General features: G+C 33.3%; 1 protein-coding gene across 1 annotated transcript; it reads left to right on the forward strand.

The window, feature by feature from the left end:
- Window positions 1-310: 310 nt before the first annotated feature.
- LOC140752502 (allergen Tha p 1) lies at window positions 311-9,027 on the forward strand. Its single transcript, XM_073086834.1, has 3 exons — window positions 311-354; window positions 3,280-3,467; window positions 8,681-9,027. Exons 2-3 carry the CDS (start codon window positions 3,287-3,289, stop codon window positions 8,869-8,871), a joined length of 372 nt encoding a protein of 123 aa, XP_072942935.1. The 5' UTR covers window positions 311-354; window positions 3,280-3,286; the 3' UTR covers window positions 8,872-9,027.
- Window positions 9,028-23,200: the final 14,173 nt, after the last annotated feature.

The raw sequence follows: 23,200 nt of genomic DNA on the forward strand, positions 1-23,200 counted from the left end.
ACGACTACGTCGTCACAACGCTGCGTTGAGGCAACGCCCGTGTGGCCGGCTATGCGTCAAAACCTTTGCGTTGCGACGACGCAACGCAACGCAACGCGCCGTGTGGACCGGCTCTTATTGTCGCGCGTATGTTAGCGCCTTTAATACAACAATATGCGCCTTTATTATCCAAGACGGTTGGTGTATACAGCGCTTTATAATTAAAACTTAATTCTTTTTTCCGTTTACATGATCATGTCTACGAAAGACGAGCGTCAAGGATAATCATCAAAACTATATAAATGGATAATAATGTAATTAAGTTGCATATCGAATCAAGCTTCTCACTAAGTCGGATTTCAGTACATTCTTAAGGTAATTAAAATTTAATTAATTATTAGATATTTTACAGTGATTGTTTCAGAGGTTGGTGTATTCAGTGGTATGTAATATTGATATTTTATTATGATTAAGAGAGGAAAATGGCATTTATATTTTCTAAGTGAACGTGCGATATACGTTAGAAAATCACTATAGCATCATCCCATCAAATTTGTCATCGTGGACCTATTACTAACCCACAGCTGAGCACGGGTCTACTATCTGAGGCGTGAAGTTTCCTTACGACGTTTTCTTTCACCCTTATAGCAAGTGATATTTGTTTTATATCTGTCGATATTTATGATACACAATACAATTCTATAGTAGGTATTTATTTATTTATTTACTTTTTATTCACCATGTTAAAAACAATGTGGTGCAAAAGGCGGACCTCATGCTAAATAGCATTTTCTCCCAGTCAACCTTAGGGATGTGCAGAAAAATGTATAATAGTTTTTGTATATTTACAAATACACTTTGGACTTTTTAATCTTTAGCAGATTTCCTTAAATTGAAGTGAACCTGACATTAGGCTTTATATTGTAAGAATATTTACATCAAACTTGATTTACGTGTAACATTTCTGGAATTCACTTCTTCGCCATTTAAAGTTCATTTGTTGTGCAGATATGGATAGTCCATATAATTGTGGAGATATATGACCGAGACGATCCAATATAGTTCGGGGAGTAGCAACGCATTTATGGCCAACCTCAAGTAGGACTCCTTATCTGGGGTTGATTACAGATCTCCATACGCATCATGTGGACTGCATACTGGTTTGCTAGTTATATAATACTAGCTGACCCGGCAAACGTTGTGTTGCCATATACATAAAGAAGGTGAACAACCCTTAACACTTACGTGTATGAAAATAGATAGTAGCCGATTATCAGACCTACTGAATATGCTTATAAAATTTGGTGAAAATCGGTAAAGCCGTTTCGGAGGAGTACGGTAACTAACATTGTGACACGAGAATTTTATTATATAGTATTATAAAACAACACAATAATTATTAATGGTGTTAATACCTAAACTGACATAGAACCTTATACATATAAAAATAAGTTTTTTTTGTTGTTTGGTTGTTCAAATATTCATGTCTTAACTATCAGGGGTTCAGAAAATGACATAAGATACCTTTTATCCCGAAAAAGGTATTGTTCCCGACGGATAGGTAACACAACTATTGCCATCGACCTCTGATCGCGAGAGAAGCCGCGGGCTAAAGCTAGTAATTCATAAATGTGACTGTAAATAAGAAAAGTAACCGAAAATCACAATTAATTCCGGACGGTTAACTCTTAAAATTACATAATTTTAAAGTTATATTGTTTTTGTTCATTATTATTAATTGTGGCTCGTTAATTATAGCTTATACTAAGTACTTGTGGAAATTTCTACTTAATTTGAATACTAATTAACTCAATTGTTTTGCTCGTTTGCAACAATACAATTAATTTGCATAAACTGTGTCCGTTACTAATTTTAATTATTATAATTTAACTCCACTAATGATGATTATCTCAATCCACTTATATTGCACTTATCTTGATAAATGAGGACTTTAAGATAAGTTCCTTAAGAATAAATTTAACTGAAAAAAGTATTGCATAGGTAGCTATACAAATGAGCACTCACTAGTAAAAAGAGTACAAAGAAATTAAATGTAGCAATGTAGCATCTAATTCCAAATTATTGGAAACTTTGCATTTACTTCAAATTTCATGTTTCGCAGGTAAAGTTAATCCCTGTTGTTATAATTCCGCAGCACATGTTTAACCTTATATACCATTTAGAAAACATCTGATGCGGATGTGATGTCCTATCTCAAATAATCTCAAAAAGCGAAGATATCTCCCAGGTTTCCTATTTCTGGGGTGTATTCCAGACCAAAAAGTAGGACATTCGAAGTAAGGCACAACTTAAAATTACATTTAAAAATAATACTAGAAGTTACGAGTATACGTTAATACCATTCATAATTTTTAAAGCTACAGCAAACGCATAATCTGTTAAGTATACCACTTAAAATGGTATTGGAGATTAAGCCAGCTAGCTAGATTAGAAGACCTCGCCGCTAAAATGCCGATACAAAGCGTAACCTCTCGCTGAAAGGATTATGACTGAGCTGAGGACAGTAATATCGTTAACTTAGCTAAAGCTCTTTAATAATTTACATACAGTGAGCAAACCTTGGTTAACGGAAGCGAACATATACGGAACAATCTTTAATGGTTTATTATTATGTATTCGTTACATTATGTGCAGTATAGAAGTAGCAAATGACCATGCAGTCAATTTGATAGTAGGTGGGCGGCAGCCCACGGATCAATCAGAGGGTCGGAGTTCAGAACCCTAAGCTCTCGAATATCCGATTATTACAAGTTACGGGCGTATTATACATTCAATATCACTCGTTTTTAAAGGTTAAGGAAAACATCGTGTACCTTTTTTTTGTTTACGAGGGGGAAACCTTCAAAAGGTACCCTATGCCGTGGGAGCGACACGGCGTTATGTGGGATTCTTATCGCACTAAAACCCTCCGGTGGCCGTCCTCGGCGCTGCGTAGAGGACTCCGGGATTTCCCGCTCATTTTAGCCGCCTCTTACGACAGGCAGGGGATACCATAGCCCTATTCTGGTCCCGAAATTACAGGGACAACCGTAAGGGTACCTACACGCCTGAGTGTTAAAAGGGTGAGTGTAAAGTAATAAGACATCTACATTTTACGGAAGCATTTCAGCTTAGTCCTCAGGGGTAGCGAAGCATCTGTAACCGTCAGGTAGGAAACCAATCTTATTTGATTAAAGATATTCATCGGGGGCAGTAGCTATTCTGCTAATCCCATATTATAAAAAACATATTGGTCGTATCATAAAGTAGTTTTATCTCAACATTAAAATATTTTTCCAGTTTCACCATGAAACTCGTGATCGTTCTCGCACTCGTAGCGGCCGTGGCAGCCAGGCCTGATGAAGATTTTGATCGGTACAACAACTTCGACGTGAACGAGCTCATCGCCAACCTCCGACTGCTCAAGGCGTATGTCCTATGCTTCTTGAACGAAGGAAAGTGCACGCCTGAAGGCTCTGACTTCAAGAGTAAGTGAACCTTTATTATATTCAAAAGTATTCCGGATTAATCGATGTTGTATTATGTGAAAAACTTCTGCTTTTGATACAGGTTCTATTTCTGCCTAATAACAGCAGTGTTAGGCGCTGTTGTGTGCCGTTTTGAAGGGTGTGGTAAGGGAGACATACTTTTCCGAGGCATTCCAGCTTAGTCCTCAGGGGTAGCGGCGCATCTGTGGCCGATCTCGGGTAGGAATATCTAATCCTATCTGGGGTTCATTACAGATGTCCATGGGCGGCACTAGCCACTTACCATCAGGTGGACTGCATGCTCGTCTGCTACTCCTATATTAAAAAAAAGATGGTTCCTTTGAACCACTACATATTACTATCTTTATTAGCAACAACAGTACAATACATCCAAAATGCGAAATGCAATAAAAGCATGCCATGTAATTATCCTAACTTAATGTTATAAATGTAAATACGAATGTGTATTTTTCTTTGTTACACTTTCAAACTTTTGCTACATAACCGATAATCATAAAATTTTGTACTCACGTTGTCAGGGATTCAGAAATACACATAGCAATCATTTATCCCAAAAAAAAGAGGAAGTTATGATGGGAAAATATTGACACTGAATTTTAATCCACTTAGTTAACCCTACCAATTGAGTACCCATTAAACTATAAACAAAATGACTTTACTAAAAGTGTTATCCAAGAAACTTCTTTAATATAAATTTATTATCATTTGTATCATACATTACTTTCAGTTCACGTCACTCATTTAATATTATCTGTGTTATTCTTACGTCGGCGCCTACTCGTGTCTACACGTATGCCGTAGCACTCATGTGTTGGATAATTAAAGCAATTTCTACTTTAAATATCACTTATAAATAAAGTCGACAGCGCGATAGACATATTGAGTGCGTTACTACACATTGTTGAGCTTAATTTAAATGAATTTTACTGGAAAGTAGCTTTTAAGTAAAATACGTAAACCAAAAAAAGAATCTCTTTTTTATTCCCGCGCAAAATACAACTCAAACGTCAAGAACGTTCTTTTGCTTTTTTATGCTAACTCATACAATCCTACCAGCCAGTACCTATATAAATAGAAGCGTATTATTATAAAAATAACACAAATAATGAATTAATATAATACTATAATAATGTAATTTTAATATACATATTTCTAACAAATGTATTTTGAATTTGGATGACAGATGTATCCAATATTAATATTATAATCCTAACAGAAAAATACGAAAAGTAAAGCATACGTTACCCTTAAATCAACCAATGTAAATGATTGATGCCACCATCAATCAAGCAAAGGTAAAGCTGAGGTATCTACATCATAAATAAGGCATGAATATTCAAATATGAATGTTATTCAACAATGTTGGGTTTGATTTCTCATAATGTTTTTCATAATATGTGATCTTTGGGAAAATTACACATTGGCAACAAAGTTCAATATCTACTCGTACTTTCTACACCTTGATAAAAATATATATTTAAGGGAGACAGACTTTTCCAGCTTAGTCCTCAGGGGTAGCGGCGCATCTGTGGCCGACCTCAGGTAGGAATATCTAATCCTATCTGGGGTTGATTACAGATGTCCATGGGCGGCAGTAGCCACTTACCATCAGGTGGATTGCATGCTCGTCTGCTACTCTTATATTATAAAAAAAAAAAAATTATCGCCCATTCGTACGATTGGTTGCCTGATAAACTTAACAATTGTAAACACAGTGAAGTACGCTGAGTTAAAAATATTAATAGTCATGGTAACTTTAGTAGTTAATAGAAGTCTTAATTAATTCAAACAGAACCTCAACTAATCGTAGTACAAAAAATCATAAATATTCATGGTGCTATTTTTTTAATTTCCTCCGAATTTCCGACAACACCATCCCAATTTAACGACATTCGATTTTGAAAGATTGTAAAGAATTGCTCTATGAAATAGTCTAGCTTTGAGTATAGAGGTCTAATACAGAAGAAAGGAGTTAAGGAAAAATTGCTTTTTCATTTCAGGTCTTCGTGTGTTCGTACATAAAACATCATTTTTATCCAATATTTCCTTGTTATCTCTCCTAATATTTGTCCAGAAATAAATATTCTCACTATTACCTCGGAAAACATTTTGCGAATATAAATAGAAAGTACGAAAATATCCCATTTTCATAAATTCCCAACAAACACGTGCGTGAAAGAATTGAGACTGGCATAATAAGATACTTCCGGTTATAGGAAAGAAAACAATGTTAGGTTTTCTTGAATGTATTAAGTAAAGTATCATAGGAACATAATCAATATTAAATGTTTGTTTTATATTTCCACTGCTACACTAATTGTTTGTAATTAATATAATTAGTGAGTGACAAATAATATCATTAGGCAATTCGTTCCACCTTTGTAATATTCTACATTTTTGAAGTGGCGTTAAGGTACAGTAAATTATTGTATACAAAATAAAATACTATGATTTAAATTTCATCTACGTGTTTTAACAGTATAGGAATTAATGGAGAAATACTACATATCTGAGAGTTTTCTACAAAAAGATTTATTGGCTCCATCACACATGTTTTGGACTACGTAAATAGTTAAGGTTCTCTTTGAATTAACTAAGACTTCTTTTAATTATTCTAGTCACCATTACTATTTTTTTTCATCTGAGTGATGAATGAATCGTATCATCTGTACGCTGATGATTTACAACTTTATGCTCAAGCTGACGTGGATGGATCTACATAGCGCAATTGATTAGTTAAACAATAATTGAAATGCTCTCCTAAACTGGTATTTGCGCTATGGAGTGTCAGTCAACCCCGCCAAAGGCCAAGCTATTATTATTAGTAGTTAGAGACTGTTGGCCAAGGTAGATCGGGATTCATTACCACTTATTGTTTATAACGGTACACATATTCCGTTTACTGAATCCGTGAAGAACCTGGGTCTTCACATTGATAGCTCCTTAAGCTGGAATCCGCATATTATAGAAATAAAGAATAAATAAAAATTCTGAAACATAATATGTAGAGTGGACCAATCAGCACTTAGCCATATTTACAGTAGTGTTAAAATATTGTAGGTACTTATAGATAGTTTTAAATGCTTTGACAACACTTCAAATATATTTACATAACGACATTAAGATGAAAGTTATTTATTAAGATATCTATATCAATTTTAGTACCTTCTTTACATACTTTATTTGACTGGTTTGCACGATATCTCGGCAATAAAGATCTTTAATGGTCTGACACTCTGAATATATATGAATTTTCTTTCAAATGACACTAAATTTGTACAAAAATGCATATTAAGTTAAACATAGTATATCAAATCGTCATAATATGATTTCGTCCTCTTACTTATCATCGTAATATCTTTTTTTTATTTTAATGGGTTAAATGATAAGTAAATACTATTAACATTTTTTAAAATAAGCTTTTTAGTACCATGATTTTCAGAAAATCTTTAGTACCCTTATCATAACAGTGTATAGATATAATAACTGGTTGGCCACCTAAAGCTACTTCGATTTTAGAAAATTATTATTACATCATCATACTATTAAAAACCTGGACTAGAGGATTTATACTTTTAAACGCAGTAAAACCTCTGATACAGTTTAAAACAAATAATTTTTAACGAAATTTCCATACATTCAGAATTGAAGTTATACAACCAGCCGCGCACGATGCTCGTCTGCTCGAATCTCAATTTAAGCTGTGTCATTTCTGAATAGCAAATCTCCCTCCATTCATGAATGTGGGGTCGTAGGAGGCGATTAACGGATTAAATCTAGGTGCGCGTAATCTAGATGGAATGTCTTCCTGTGAAATTGATGAATAATTTATAACAAACAACCGAGCGCAGTGAATATGAGAATATCGTATTATATGTATTAGTAGTTTATCTATGATTGACGGATCAAATAATAGGGTTCCTTTTTAATATTTACTAGAGGCCGCTCGCTGAATAGAAACTTTATAATATACTTAGATGGGTCTACAGCAATGAAGACTTTTATGGTATAGAACGAGCATGAAGTCCACCTGATGGTAAGTGGCTGCTGACCTCCATGGACATCTTCAATCTACCCAAGACAAGATTAGAGTTCTATCCAAGATGGGTCACAAATGCATTGCTACGTCTAAATTAAGATGTATCCTCAACCCAGAACACAGATTAAACCTTTTTCCATACTATTCATATATGGTCCACGGAACCAGTTATTCTGCGCGTTTTGGCACACTGTTTTCTTAATAATATATAATGGAAACGTGCACGATATGTATTTTTGGTAATATTATGGCAACCCCTTCCTGACCCACTTCAGAGCGTTAAATGTGTTATTATTTGCTGTCACGACACCCAAGAATATAAACAGCCCTGTTATACCTTGGTTGTAACAGATGCAACCATACTAAAAATACAATATGAATCACTATGCTATTTAACAAAAAACTTTTTTGATAAGACAGATTATTCGGAGAAAACAAATAAGAAGTACTCGATAACTTAAAACTATATCTGCTATAATTAAATAGATTTTTATTTAATTAATAAAATCTGAACATGCATCCAAGTTGATCTTAAGTGAACATTGCCATCTAGATCAATGAACCCTTAATAGGACTCTTAAAGACCGTCTTGAAAATAAATTCCCAAGGAATTAGAATATCTCCCTTACCACAAAATTCAAACCAGAATACCGCCAACTTTGCTGAAATAAGACAGAACTAGGAATGGTGATGCCTTTGCAGCTCAACTATAAAGGGTTCTTCCACTTTAAAACTTGGATAGTTTACTTTATTTGTAGAGTTCTCTTTACTTATGCAGTTAAATTTACTTTACATTTCTCTTATGGAGGTACAGTCGGCTTCCAAAAATACACCCAAACGTTCATAAGTAGCTAAACACCCCTAGCATCATAATGAGATGAACATCGTAAAGTGTCAAAATTAGATGAACACTTAAGTGTCAAAAGTAGCTGGACACCGTATGTGCAAAATAACTAACGTTACTAATATGATATGTCACTGCTCAGCTACTTTTGTGTTCATTGACACTATTGTCTTCATCCACTTTTGAAACTTTGCAACGTTCACCTAATTATGGTGCTGGTTATGTTTAGCTACTTATGTATGAATGAAGCACCTACTTTTGTAGCTGACTGTACAATTCGCACTAAATAACCAAAACCTTTTCTTTCAGAATGGATTCCTGACGCGGTGCAGACATCTTGCGGCAAGTGCAGTGAGCAGCAAAAGTCGCTGGTGAGCGTGGTCATCAAGGCTATCATGGAGAAGTTGCCTGAGGACTGGGCCAAGCTGTCCAAACAGTTCAACGCTGATGGCCAACACGACGCTGAGCTTAATGAGTTCCTTGCCAAATATGCTCCTTAGACAAAACATCCTAGATATTGCATATACCAAATATAAAGTCAATAGAAAAACAGTCTCAAATTTAAGTAAAGAAACGTATACATTGATACTGTCTCTTAGCGATTAACAACGTAAGATTTGCATAAGTCGAATTCTCTCAAACGGCTGTATTGCACGGTGATACTCGTAATTAATCGCTCATATTTTATACATAATACCAACTTATAAGTCGGCCATGATTAAGTCGCAAGTGACTAAAATTTGCAACACCAAATATACTAACGATCAACTTATAGGCGGCGTGTTAATTCTCAAAGCAAATCAATTGATGTGTTTTGAAGATCATGTTCACGATGTTATTCACGATGAATTTGGATACCAGCACGCGATGCTTAAATTTTTGAAGAAAGCCAATGAAAAAAACTAACTAGCTTCGTGCGATTTTAGTCAATTTCTGGACGACATTGTGAGGCAACTTGTTGAGATTAATCGTATTAACGACTCAAGTAAAACCGTCGTGACCTCGGAGCCTTAATAAATGGCACTAGTTGTCTAAATGTCTTAGAGATTAAGTATCAATGTGAACGAAAAAAGCTTTTTCAAACAAATTCTGATGTGAGATGGATAGAAACTCAATCAAAATAACCAAATGATTCGGCAAGTGTTATGCTCAAAACTTCATTTTATAATCACAATTTTCGAACTCTAACATAGCATATAATGTATGTAGACATATGTATCTTACAAATACCTTTTTATTTACAAAGTATTTCTAACGATATTGTTTATTTTTAACCATTTATTTCAAAATTATTAAATATATACCAACATAGTACGATTTTTAATAAATATAGTATCATTAAACTATATACCTCGGTATTTATTAACAAAAATATATTTATTTTAAAAACAAATATAAATGTTTTATTTTATTTCACTTGCACTCCCGCTTTGTATCCTTTTGGCAAGAATAATTTGTTGCCAAAAGTACGAAGACGATAATGTAGGGTTTTGGCAACAGTAGTTTGTTGCGAAACACTACATCGTCAAAATAATAACATTTCAGTGAAACTAGTATTTTCTGGCATGTAAAATAGAACCGTGATGATATTTACTTCCGAGAGCTCTCTGCAATTTTCTTAAAGTTTTGAATAAGCGGAAAATAAGAAGATAGAACCCGGGAAAGCCTTACATTTTAAAGGTAGGCAAAGATTAAATTTACGTTTACTTAATACGAAATCCACCGCATGTTTCTTAAATTTTCTGTTTAAATCTAGACTTTGAAAGTGGTAGAATTCTAAGCTTTTTAATGTGATGCTACCACCGTTTTATATTTGTCTTCTAATAGTAGCTTTGTAAAACTGTTCTAGTGTTGGTTGACGGCTAGTTAATCCTTTACCCATCTTATATTGAAACGTACATCAAATTACCTGCATTTATTTATGTGTTGGGCTTTTTATAAAGTTCAAGTATGAGGAAAAGGAAACTTCGGCACACACGAGAAGTCAACACTCACTATGACCCATGAATATGTGGTATTTCCTATAAATACAATGGACATCATACCTTAAGTCGAACACACCTGAAAAAATGTTATAATATTTTTTTGTAACATGCCACAACCTTCAAATCAACATCAACGCATTACTGTCCCACTTGCTGGACACGGGTCTCCTGGAATTAAGCCTGTGGCCACCGCGCTGGCCAAGTGCGTATTCGTAGACTTCACATATATATGAAAACTTTTTTTAGATTTCTCAGGTATCATATACAGGTTTCCTCACTATGGTTTAAGCAAGTGATTACTAATTTGTAATGCGCAAATAACTTTTAAAAATCAGAGGTGCGAGGTCTGGGATTTGAACCTCGGACCCTTCGAATAAGAGACTGAGTTTATCAACCTATCTATCTATCACTACTTCAAATATGTCCATGAAGTGTAGCCATGGCTGCAGTCACCTAACTTTAATATAAAATGTTGCTCATCTTGAAGCCCAGGCAAATAATTTTAAATTTAAAACGAATTAAGATATCTCCATGAGTAATGACACCTATTCACTCTGCTGGTATAACTACAAAAGGTTATGTCAGAAGCAAAATGCAAACTCTACGTTATATTAAAGGCGCCGAGTTAGCTAACTCCACACCTGGAACCGCTGAAACTTCATTCTCATTTCCTGAAAACTCACTCGCCTAGACTTATTTATCAGGAGAAAAATGTTTTCATTTTGTTCTCTGGAAATGTAACAGAAATTCTATTAATTTAAAATTTTCAGCAATATCGTAACCGATATCGTAATAATGTGTTATTTATACATTACTTCGCATTAAAGTCGCATATTTATTATTGAAGTCATGTTTATGCAGAACATGTAAATAAAGTAAATTCCATAAATAATCTGTCTGGAAATAACATGTAGCTGGAATTATTAATATATTTCAATATTGTAGTGTTATTAATTGTATGGTATTAATATTTCAAAAATAGTTTTAACGAAAAGTTAAGGGTATTACGGAGTCACTATTTGTGACAAAATTCATACAGCTTACTGTATATAAAGATTTCCCGAAAATTAGTTCACAATTATGGGCAACAAAAGCTTATGATATTGAAATTGTAAATTACAATAAAGTTGCTGTTATACTTATGGTGGTTGAATTGTGTTTTATTTTTATTTCATTAATGTGATAAGTGAGATGAACAAAGCTTTTTCCCAGAGTGCCAAGGAAGAGTTATGTTTTTTTTCGTTTTGAGAACAACTAACGGTAAAACTTTAAAACTTAATAGTAGCAGCTCTGGAAAAACGAAATAACTAAAGTCGCAGACAAAACCAGGTTAAAAAACATCTCAGAAACGCATGGACTCAATACTTATCTTCGTAGTTTGTAGGCATGCATAACATGAGTGACAGGTAATTCGCCTAGCCAGCAATGCATGGAAATGATATGAAATACCCGCGATATTGCCGCATGCGTGGCATATCGCACACATGTCAGTTTCTCATGTTATTCGTTTATAAAAATAAAGTATTTGATATGATGTAAGATTATCTTTAAAATCTGTATTTCTGGTGGCGCCCAAATTTCACTGAATTTGTTTTAAGTTCTACAAAATTAAACAAATTTTGGAATATAGGGGATACAATTAATAATTATTAATTGTTTATTTATTTATTATTTATTTATTGTAAAGTCATATTGTACTGTACATAGTGTGATCCCTTCACACTTCCACTCGAAAGGTTGAAATAAAGATGCGTTCAATTCGACGGTTAGTTTATTAATACCTTACAAATAATTATAGTTCAAAAAACTAAAAAACACGCTTTTATGATAAAATCAACTAAAAAGTAGAAAATAAATTTCTACTTTTTAGTTGATTTTATCATAAAAGCGTGTTTTTTAGTTTTTTGAACTATAATTATTTATTAATTTTTAGTATTTCTCGTTATAGCGACCACCATTATTCATCGTTTGTAAAAAAATCAAGTGTCTATCTAGTACGATTTAAGAGATTAAGCCCAACGACAGACGAACAGACCGGAGAGGGTTTCGTTTTAACCTTTGAGTACGGAATCCTAAAAATCATTCTACAAGAGCGCATTATAGATATGTTTCAGAACATTTGAGTTATAGGGAAATAACATTATTATTTTCTAAACTAAAAATCACGATATAAAAGTTACGCCTATTGAAACTAAATAGCAATAATTATTATTTGCAATCTAAAGTTGCGATGAACTTTGCTGAAGGTGTTTGAAAAATCTCGCCTCGAAAATCGTTAATCCAGAGGATGTTGATAAGGACAATGGTACAAAACTATTAATGTTTAAAATATTGAATTGTCATCGGTCCTTAATAAGTATGCCAAATTTCGAGTTAATCCGACGTTTTGAAGGGGGTTAAAATCATGTTCAAAGATTCCGTTACATACTAACATACCAACATACCAACATACATACGTCTGAAGCTAATAAAAGCGTGTTAAAATGGCCGACATCCGTATTTATAATCTCGGATATAAATTATTAGTTAATCATTTACAAAACAAATAAAATAAAGTTGGTGATCTAAATTATTATTATTAATTAAATTTAATATTAAATAAATATATTTTAATAAACAGGACCGCTAGCGAAGCCCCGGAAGTGGAACTCAAAAAATTAAATATTACTTGTAATTGGTTACAAAATTATAAAATATAAATAAAATAATAATCACTCTAAATTCTTATTACACAGTATTAAATACAGACGATTAAATATAAATACGTTAATATAAGATATGCTAGCGAGCTGCCGGAAGTGGAACTTGTAACAATAGGTCTGCTGCTTTGTTAATAATATACTGGTTCCGTAAGAATTGTTGAATACGAGTAGGTACCAAATAAAATAAGCATTCAAATAAACATTTTTATTTATTTCGTCACGGTATAGTATTAAAAATACAGACCTATTGGGTACAAAACAAATACAGGTCTGTGATTAAAAATTGTTAACAGCGTAAATAAACGGAAAATTTTACACTTCCATCTAGTGGACATAGCCGAAATCACAAATTTAAAGCAACACAAAACATCTGTGAATGACATTGTGTAATAATTAATACAATCAAAAGTCCCCAGAGGAATTTGAGCACTCGAATAGTTTTCTTTCTCTCTCTCTCAGTTTTATATGTATAAGAAATTAATTTCAAAGCAGTAGGAAAATTAAAGAATTTTCCTAAAGAACATAAAGATGTTACGAGATTTTTCATAAACTTGCAAAAAAGTAGCCTGTGAAACAATCCACAACAAGAAATCGTAAAAATATGAATGCTTTTACATTCAAAGAGCTTACTAAATCCTCATTAACAATCCCGTGTAATAAAATATTGTGCAGTAATTAAAACTGCATTTTAATTTCCGTCTTTCCATAAAGCACTGGGAACAATAATAAAACAAGACTTAGCGAGAGAAGTATTTATGTACTTGTTGTAATTGTAATTGAAATAATGTAGAGTACATATTTATTTCAGTTACAAGCCTAGAGTACTTTAAAAACTACAGTTAGTATTTTTCCTTTCCGAGCATTACCTACAATCAATATCATTGTGGTATTGTCATATCATTTGAAAGTAACTGCATCCGAGCAAAGCTGGGCCAGCTTTGTTGGGGATTGTAATAATAAAACAAAAATACCGATTATTTGGAATAAAAAGTCAAGAGAGCAATTATTTTTCTCACAAAGAGAAGGAACTCGAAAAAAAGAAAAAAAATGAAAGAACTTTGAACTATCAAACCACCAAACTCGTATATTCTACCTGATGGTATGTGACATCCATCTAGAATTTACACATTGCCTCCGTGTTGTAAGATGACCATACTCCATATTGCGATGCATTCGTTCAGAAGTGTCGAAAATAAAAACTTTTTGATCAATTTGTTGGTATGAGCTTTATACACATAAATGAGACCCAAGGAAGACGGAAAGTGCTGGAACACTTTGTGGATAGACTCCGGCGGCACCACCGGCACACCTATTTCTACCTAATAACAGCAGTGTTAGGCGCTGCTGTGTTCCGTTTTGAAAGGTGTGGTAAGGGTGACAGACTTTTCCGAAGCGTTCCAGCTTAGTCCTCAGGGGCAGCGGCGCATCTGTGGCCGACCTCAGGTAGGAATATTTAATCCTATCTGGGGTTGATTACAGATGTCCATGGGCCGCAGTAGCCACTTACCATCAGGTGGATTGCATGCTCGTCAGCTACTCTTAAAAAAATACTTTATTCTAATTTTATTTAATATATGTATGTATATATATAGTAGCAGTAAGACAGCTTATATCTAGTGTGTGTCACATTACCTATTGTAATTAAGTTCACACACACAGTTCATTGACAGTGAAATGCAACCACAAATGAAACTTATTACAGCAAACAATTCGCCGTGAAAAATCCTTACACAAGTAAGATGATTCTCCATTTCTCAAGTTGACCCTGAGAAGTGCTGTGATGAATGAGAACAACCGCTCTCAACTCACTCGAGACTCTCAAATATTTCATACCTCGCTGAAACGCGAAAATTTGAAAGATTTTATCCCGAATACTTCTGTTTGCTTTTATCTTTTAAGTCTCCCGTTGTTGACATGAAAACAGGTATATTTTGTATTACTAAATTGTGTTTTAGAGGCGTTACTTTTGAGTTACGCGCACTCTATTTTTTCAAAAAGCTCTATTTGCTCAAAAAATGGAAATTTGCTTCGAGGACAAAATGATTATATAATTCCTTTTTAGGCGTCTCCAGAGAAAAATGATTTTAGCATATTATTATGTCTTATTCTTTGATACGCCCAAACGCCTTAACAGAATTACTTACCGAGTAGAATTATTTACTGGCCAAGTTTATTCCACCTTTAGGCTGACCACCTACTGGACACAATTGGTTAAGTAACTAGAAGCTTTAGCGATTAATTGGTTATCACGACACTATTCAGTAGCTTATGGGAGATTTTTCGAATAATATAAATCACTAGCTGACCCGGCAAACGTTGTGTTGCCATATAAATAAAAAAATGTTAAGGGTGAACCACCCTTATCATTTAGGGGTATGAAAAATAGATAGTAGCCGATTCTCAGACCTACTGAATATACATATAAAATTTGGTGAAAATCGGTCAAGCCGTTTCGGAGGAGTATGGCAACGAAAACTGTGACACGAGAATTTTATATATTAGATGTACAATTGTACAGCTAACAAGTGGTCGCTAAACAAAAAATTGGATGCCCGAGCGGCATAAGATTAAGTAGCTCGACGAGATTGTATTCTGGAGGTGGTAAAAACCCTTAGTGGTTGGACACGGGCGGCACAATCGCAACCACTATTTCTACTTAATAACAGCAGTGTTAGGCGCTGCTGTACTCCGGTTTGAAGGGTGTACTAAGGGAAATATACTGTCCTGAAACATTCCACCTTAGTCTTCAGGGATAGCAGCGCATCTGTGGCCGACCTCAGGTAGGAGTATAATCCTATCTGGGGTTGATTGCAGTTGTCCATGGGTGACAGTAACCACTTGCATCAGCTGCTCGTCTGCTACTCCTATATTATAAAGCGTACGCAATATCGCTCGTATCTATAGCGATAGGCGATGAGTCTTAAACTAACTGGTTACTCATTTGAATGTATTTTCAATATGTAAAATATTTGCAGCTATTACTCGCGGCGTTATTATCAGCCGATAAGCGCTGTCCAACCTTGTTATCTACTAGATTGCCTCCGACTAGTGCGACATAATTTATAGACACGTTCCCGATTCTGACTTTAATAATAAAATTATTAAATAAGGAACTTTATTTTTGGTTTAAATTTTTACACAGTTCTGTGCCTAGCAAAGAAATTAAAACGTAGTAAACGTAGTTTTAAATTACAGAAAATATTTGATCTTTCTTTTTCAAAGATATGTGCGTATTACAAGTTAATGACGTTTAAAAACCTCGTAAGAAAGTCTACACCTTAAAAGTTTAGTTTAACAAAAAGTGTGTGAAAAGAAAAATTGCCAATTGGCCAACTAGATAGACTTTTCCACTTTATAATAATAATATGACTCGAGTAAGTTATTTAAGCAATACAAATGTACACTGTATGTATATCAAATCAACAAAATGTTGAATGTTTTTTTCGTTTCGTTAATATTGCGCACTTCGCAAACAAGGGCGCGGGATAAAAGGCGTGGAAAGACTTAAAATAGAACTTAAAGAACCTCTTAAAAACTTTTTAAAAACCACTAGAGCTTTGGTTTTTCACAGCTTCAACAAAATATCATATATTTTTGCATAAGTAATATCTTTATTTATTTTGAGTATTAAATAAAAACACGTTGCCTTTTACAAGTATTTTAGCTTTTTATCACAGAGCGTGCCAAAGAAACGTAGACTCGAAACACATTATCTTCCGCAGTTGGTTAATAATCTATACATATAAATATAATTGGAGTGTCTGTTTGTAATATTGAAATAACCGCTTTTTACTACATGCATATGAATATACGTACGGTACATACACCAAAAAAAAATTTATTTTTCAAAAATTTTCAATAAAGTAGTAATAAGGAGTAACTTAGGTTACTTATACTTTAGAACGTTAAAAAGAAATAAAGCGGATGAAACCGCGGGACACAGCTAGTAATGAATAAAAATGTAATACCATTGCACTAAAAATAACTCATTATCGTATGACATTATTTAAAGATATTTAAACAACATGAATGTGACATATACGTTTTAGTTTTACGCGGCTAATTTAAATTTATCTCCAAAGTCCTTTGCAAAGTCCAATTTTCTCTTAATCCTGCAATTTGCCGCATTACACCTGGGTACAGTAGTCTCTCGTGGCTATCAGTTTCATTAACTATCATTAATAGGGGCACGATTTATGGGCTAGTTTAGTTAATTTCAAGTTGACATTAATGCCATTTATAAAGATTCTATAAAAGGTATACAATAAATAAACAAAATGTTTATAAAAAAAATAAACAAAAATAAAACTGATAAACTTCACACACCCATATATTAAAAACTCTCAGACGAACAGATATTCTCACCACCAAGTGATAATATTTTTTTCTGATTGCACATAACTTGAAAAATCAGAGGTCTGGGATTCGCACCGCAGACTGTTCAATTGAGAGGCCGAGTTTCTACGATTATGCTATCAGTGCTCTTTCTTTATTATATATTATAAAAAAAACCTTTCACGATATAAATGCTTACCTACTATAAAAAGTTCCATTCACTGCCTTCTATAAATAACACCAAAGTCTAAAGATTAAGATATAGTCACGACTTTCAGTACGCGGAAATGCAGTTCGAAAAGCTATCTACTTTCACAAACATTTGAAAAAAAGTAACATTTTATAAAGAATCTATATATTAAAAGAGTCGCTATTTATTTTATTACACTTTCTTTCATTACAAAAAAATAAGTGTATTTTTTATAATATAAGAGTAGCAGACGAGTCCACCTATATGTTACCACCACCACCTGTCTACCTAAATGTCCACGTGATGGTAAGTGGCTACTGCCGACAATGGGCATCTGAGATCAATTCCCGCAAAGATTTTGCTCCTACATTAGGCCGGCCACAGATGCGCCGCTGAACGACTAAGACGGTATGTACGGACTAATACCGTACATATAATAATTAGTGTTTTGTCAGCATTTTGAGCCCCGCGCGCGGTCGTCATAAGCAATTTACCTCAGTACGCAATTAACTGTCTACCGCGACGCGTGTACTCAATCTATCTCTATTTTGTATTGTCATAATCTCATTGAATGTGGATCAATAAATCATAGCAAAGTAACTAGCCTTTTCATCATAGCAACTAGCTTTTACACGGTATGCCTTGGAAAGATAAGTCTCCTTTACCACAATCTTTAAACCAGATCACAACACCTTGGAATAAACGTTTCTGTAATAGACTGCTGCTTTGTATGCATCAAATTTTAATTTTCATTAGACGCCAGTTCTTTAAAAATGACTTTTGTAAATGCGATATAGTATTTCTATTTCCAAGTGTTCCTCTTTAGTCTACCTGTCACACACACACTCACACGCACACACACAATCACACACATACATACATACATACACATACGTATTTCAAGTACTAACAATACTATAAATCTTAATAACTTAAAAACTTACCGATAGTATAATGTATGCTTATACTGTATGTTGTTACTTCGAAGGGTGGGGTACTGGTGACTACAACACAGGTCTAACCTAGCGTAGGCACTAGTTGCATCACTTTATTTACTTGTACTTAGTTATAATTAAGTTTTTGTATTGCAAAGTTTTGTAAGTGAACTTTGTTATGAATAAAGTTATTCTTATATACCTGTCGGTTCTTCGCAAAAGCTTCTAAATAGTACACGGGCGCTCAAAGGTAATAGAAGTCTCAATGGTCTCAGTTGACTCCGGGCGCGAAGAATTTTCACGAATAAGAAATCCTGTCAATAGTATTAATAACTTTACTATTCCCCGCATACCTTAGAGATTTTAAGTAAATTATGCATTCGGTTCACTGAATCTAAAATTTGAATTTAAAAACTTACATTAACCAATCGGTTGGAGATGAAGTTAAGAAACTTGTATGATACAAAAGTAACTGAACTAAGAACAAAAAGTTATCTACAACCCAAATCTTTTGAAGATTTTGAAGCAAATATAATGGAAATGTAAGGTTTACTTCGATTAAAGTGAGATGAGGCAGAATTAAATGAGGTTAAGTTGTAATTAACCCAAAAAAATTGGGGGCTGCTAAATATAAAATACTCAGAGAGAAACTAAAACTTATTAAAATTAAAATACGAGTAGCTTTTGTCGAAACAAGATAATCATGATCCTGTCTAGATGAAAACAAAATCCGTTTTTTTTTAACTAAGGAAATATGTAGATACTTGTAACAAAAGACAATAATTATTTTTTTGTCTGTATGTCTGTCTATCTGTCCATCTGCTCGTCTGTCTCCGGTTTATCTCTAAAACGGCTCTATTTTGTCATTTGGTGTGGTGCGGAAAAATCGACTCGAATGTGTCCTGCATATGTATATCCTGGAAGATAAAATTAATGATCCTTGTTCCTCTGTGCACCTACTAACCTAGATATTTTGAAAGTAGAATAGTTTGTTTACATGTGAATGTGTCTATAACATAAGAATCTGTCCATTTTACAAACCTTTAACTAACTTCCTATGGATGTTATCTGTAGTGTTGAAATTTTAAAATCAAATTTGTAATCATATTTTCGCACTAACTGAAATGACTATACTTTTTATTCCGATGTAATTGACGAGCGAGAAAAGTTTACGGTTTTCATTACTTATTTTATGCAAAAACTGTTTTCATCTTCACATATTCGAAAACTTTAGTATATAGCCTTATTTTATAATACAGAATATTTCAGGCAAAACACTATAGAATTAAGCTTCAAGCGTGAATAATTTAATTATCTCCTATTGTCTCCAATTTCGTTAAAAGTACATTAGACCCTCATAGACTTCACAACCACGATCTCAGGTAGGAGTCCTATTTATAGTTCGTAATATAATATGTCTATGACCTTTATTGTTCATATGCCGCATTATTATAACTAACAAATCACTCATTTCTGTATGATTATTTTCGAAAAGTATTTAATTTTTTTATAAGTGTAAGGGAGACACACTGATACCAGGCGTTCCAACTTATTCCTTAGAAATAGCAACGCATCCCAAGCATCCCAAGCTAACCTTAAATATTAGTCACATTTTAGGGGTGCCTTCAACTATGTTCAGTTTGTGCCATTGTGTTCCGCGTGGTTAATTTGAAAGCATTCTCAAGCTATCTGGGGTTGATTATAAAGATTCAACAGTTGCCACTGGTTATCAAGTAAACTGCAAGCGTTTACTTCTATTGCTTAGAAATACTATCCCACATTTAGGTACATAGCGAAATTTACTATCAATAGCCTCTGATAAATGAATAAAAATAAACAATATCAATAATAAAATAATTAATAAAGATAAATCAATATAAGCTTCACAACTCGTCAAAGTAACCAAATACAAGTTGAAAGTTGCTCACCCATTCGTGCACAGGATCCACCCATTATCTGTACCAACGTCTTTAAACTTTCATAACCAAACTTTATTCGCCTCATAAATTCCGTAACAATGTTCTGTATGCAAAAAGGTTATGGTCATCATAGTTACCCGTATTTTGTCAAAAATCCAGGATAAAATGTAACGTATTCCATAGTTAATAAGGGTAAGAGTATCCTGTAAAGAAAACAAAGCAAGATTGAATGCCTGGAGATTCCACGGCCCGTATGCTATTCACAATGCGCCGAGCAATATCCCGGGATTGGGTAGGAATTTGTCTTGTACTAGAACAGATTTATTTCTTAGAAGCGCTGTGTTTTTCATAAAACCTTTATTTTACCTTGTAAAAATCTGCCATACTGTATATACGGTATTTAAAATTTGCAGTTGAAGAAAGAATCTACAGAACTACCTATCGATTAACGAATTCCTTTGTATTCTTTGTATTTAAAATCTACTTTCTACCACATATATTTTTTTGATGTGAAACATCTATAGCCGCACGTAAAAAAGATTTCTGGCGTGGCGACGATTACCTTTAACTACATAGACAAATGTTCTATAAGGGACAGAGCTATTAGAACAATGTGATAAAAAAAGACAACTAGTGTTTGACCTTGCGTTTCAAGTGTACGCAAACGTAAATATTGACCATGGAATATAGTGACCAATGATTACTTCAGTCAAAACGGGACATCGATTTTTTTATGTCAAATACTTTTTACTTGAAAAAATATAGTTAGAAATAATAAAAAACACGCTTTTATGATAAAATTAACTAAAAAGTAGAAAATAATTTTCAATCTAGGAATCATTTAAGGAAAAGTAAATAGTATAATTGTGCAAAAAATGTGGGGCGCTTTATGAAAACTGATAAATGGAGCACCCCATGTTTTTTTCACAATTATAATATTTACTGTTACTTAATTGACAATGGCAACGGTTCATTTCGGAGACAACGGCACGAAGCATCGAAAAAAGGGACTGTCCCGTTAAAAACGGGACGTATGGACGTATATTTCTCATTGATACTCATGCTTGTCAAAGACAATGAAATAATGGAACAGAAGGTAAAAAATGTCCAGAACTGTAGATAATAGTTTTAGTACATCGTTTACGTAGAAATGTTATAGTACAGTTTAACTAAATAAATTATTATTATATAAATATATAATTTGATGAAAGAATGTATCTATACAGATGTATCGACTGGTTTAAAATATACGATTTAAAAATTGTTTATATTTATTATCGTATATTAGTAAAGATTACTCACTCCTAACAAGAAAATGTACCCAGTTTTGAGAATTGAAATAGTTGCGTAAAAAAGTTTTGCCACGTCTCCGTGCTAAAATGTCCCTAAAATATTTGAAATAATTATTTATCTATTATGTAAATTACGCAGTATTAGTTATTTATTTGTAAATTTTCTCTAATAATGTTTTTATTTGTCAAGAATTCAAAAAAAACTTACTAATAAGCCGTTTGTGGCTTCATTCAATTTCAAGGCGGCGAAGTATCTTTACTAATTTATGTTTATTATTTTCAGTTTTATTTTACACACGACCATTAATTGCAAAGTTGTGTACATTTTATAAATGTACTAGCTGACCCAGCAAACATTGTGTTGCCATATAAATAAAAAAAATGTTAAGGGTGAACAACCCTTATCACTTAAGAGATATGAAAAATAGATAGATAGTAGCCAATTCTCAGACTTACTGAATATGCATATAAATTTTGATGAAAATCAGTAAGAGCGTTTCGCAGGAGTACAGTAACTAACATCGTGACATGCGAATTTTATATAATCTTACCGTGGTCTTTTTGAGGATTAATTTCTGGCTATACAAAGATTGTTTATTAAATTATGTTTAGGTTAATTTATTCAATTAAAGAAATTTTAAAATACCGTATACTATCCTATATAAATTTTATGGTAATATTTTTTATTATTTACCACAGATATCGAAGAAAATTTAGAGATTAGGATACAGAATTTCCCATATATCGATTTTATTTTATTAAAATAAACTATAAAAAATTATATTTTGACTAAAACACACTAATATAAAAATTAAGCAGTGGGATCTTAAACTATAACATACACGTATGAACATCGTGAGCTTCAATAAAATGTCACTTCTGTTCTGTTGATCTATGGTCATAGAACAATGAATTTTTTTTCATTGATCTATGACAGTTCAATTCAATCAATGAAAGTTTTTGTCAATGAAAGTGATAAAGACGCAAAATGCATGACCATGCATTTTGCGTCTTTATCACTTTCATTGACAAAAACATACTTTGTCTCTTTCTGGTTACTCATGTAATCATGGCGGATCGAACACGAAAAATAAACAAAATTTAATAATTTCTCTTCATTTACGTGTGATAGGTGATTCCATGAATCTTGTTTCTTTTTCGAGCATAATTTTTGCATTTATGCATTGCACAAGAAGGCATTTTGAGGCTTAAAATTCAAAATAATGACGTTTAACGTGTTCAGTGACATTCGTGTGTATTACTACGCCGCGCGAGAGCGACTGGAGTCGTTTTAACTCGTTTTACACCACTTGACGTATTTTGTATGTTTTAAGTATTGCCCGCTTATTTTTCTGATAATAAAATGTCTGACCGTGATAATTTAGAGAGTGAAAGTGATCAGCCTTTTGCAAAGAAAGCAAAATCACACTATGACACACCATCAAGTCATCAGTAAGTTAATTATTTTTTT

Source organism: Epargyreus clarus, unplaced genomic scaffold (assembly GCF_041222505.1).
Source record: "Epargyreus clarus isolate Ecla_fem2 unplaced genomic scaffold, WU_Ecla_fem_2.2 ptg000024l, whole genome shotgun sequence".
Classification (NCBI taxonomy): Eukaryota; Metazoa; Arthropoda; class Insecta; order Lepidoptera; family Hesperiidae; genus Epargyreus; species Epargyreus clarus.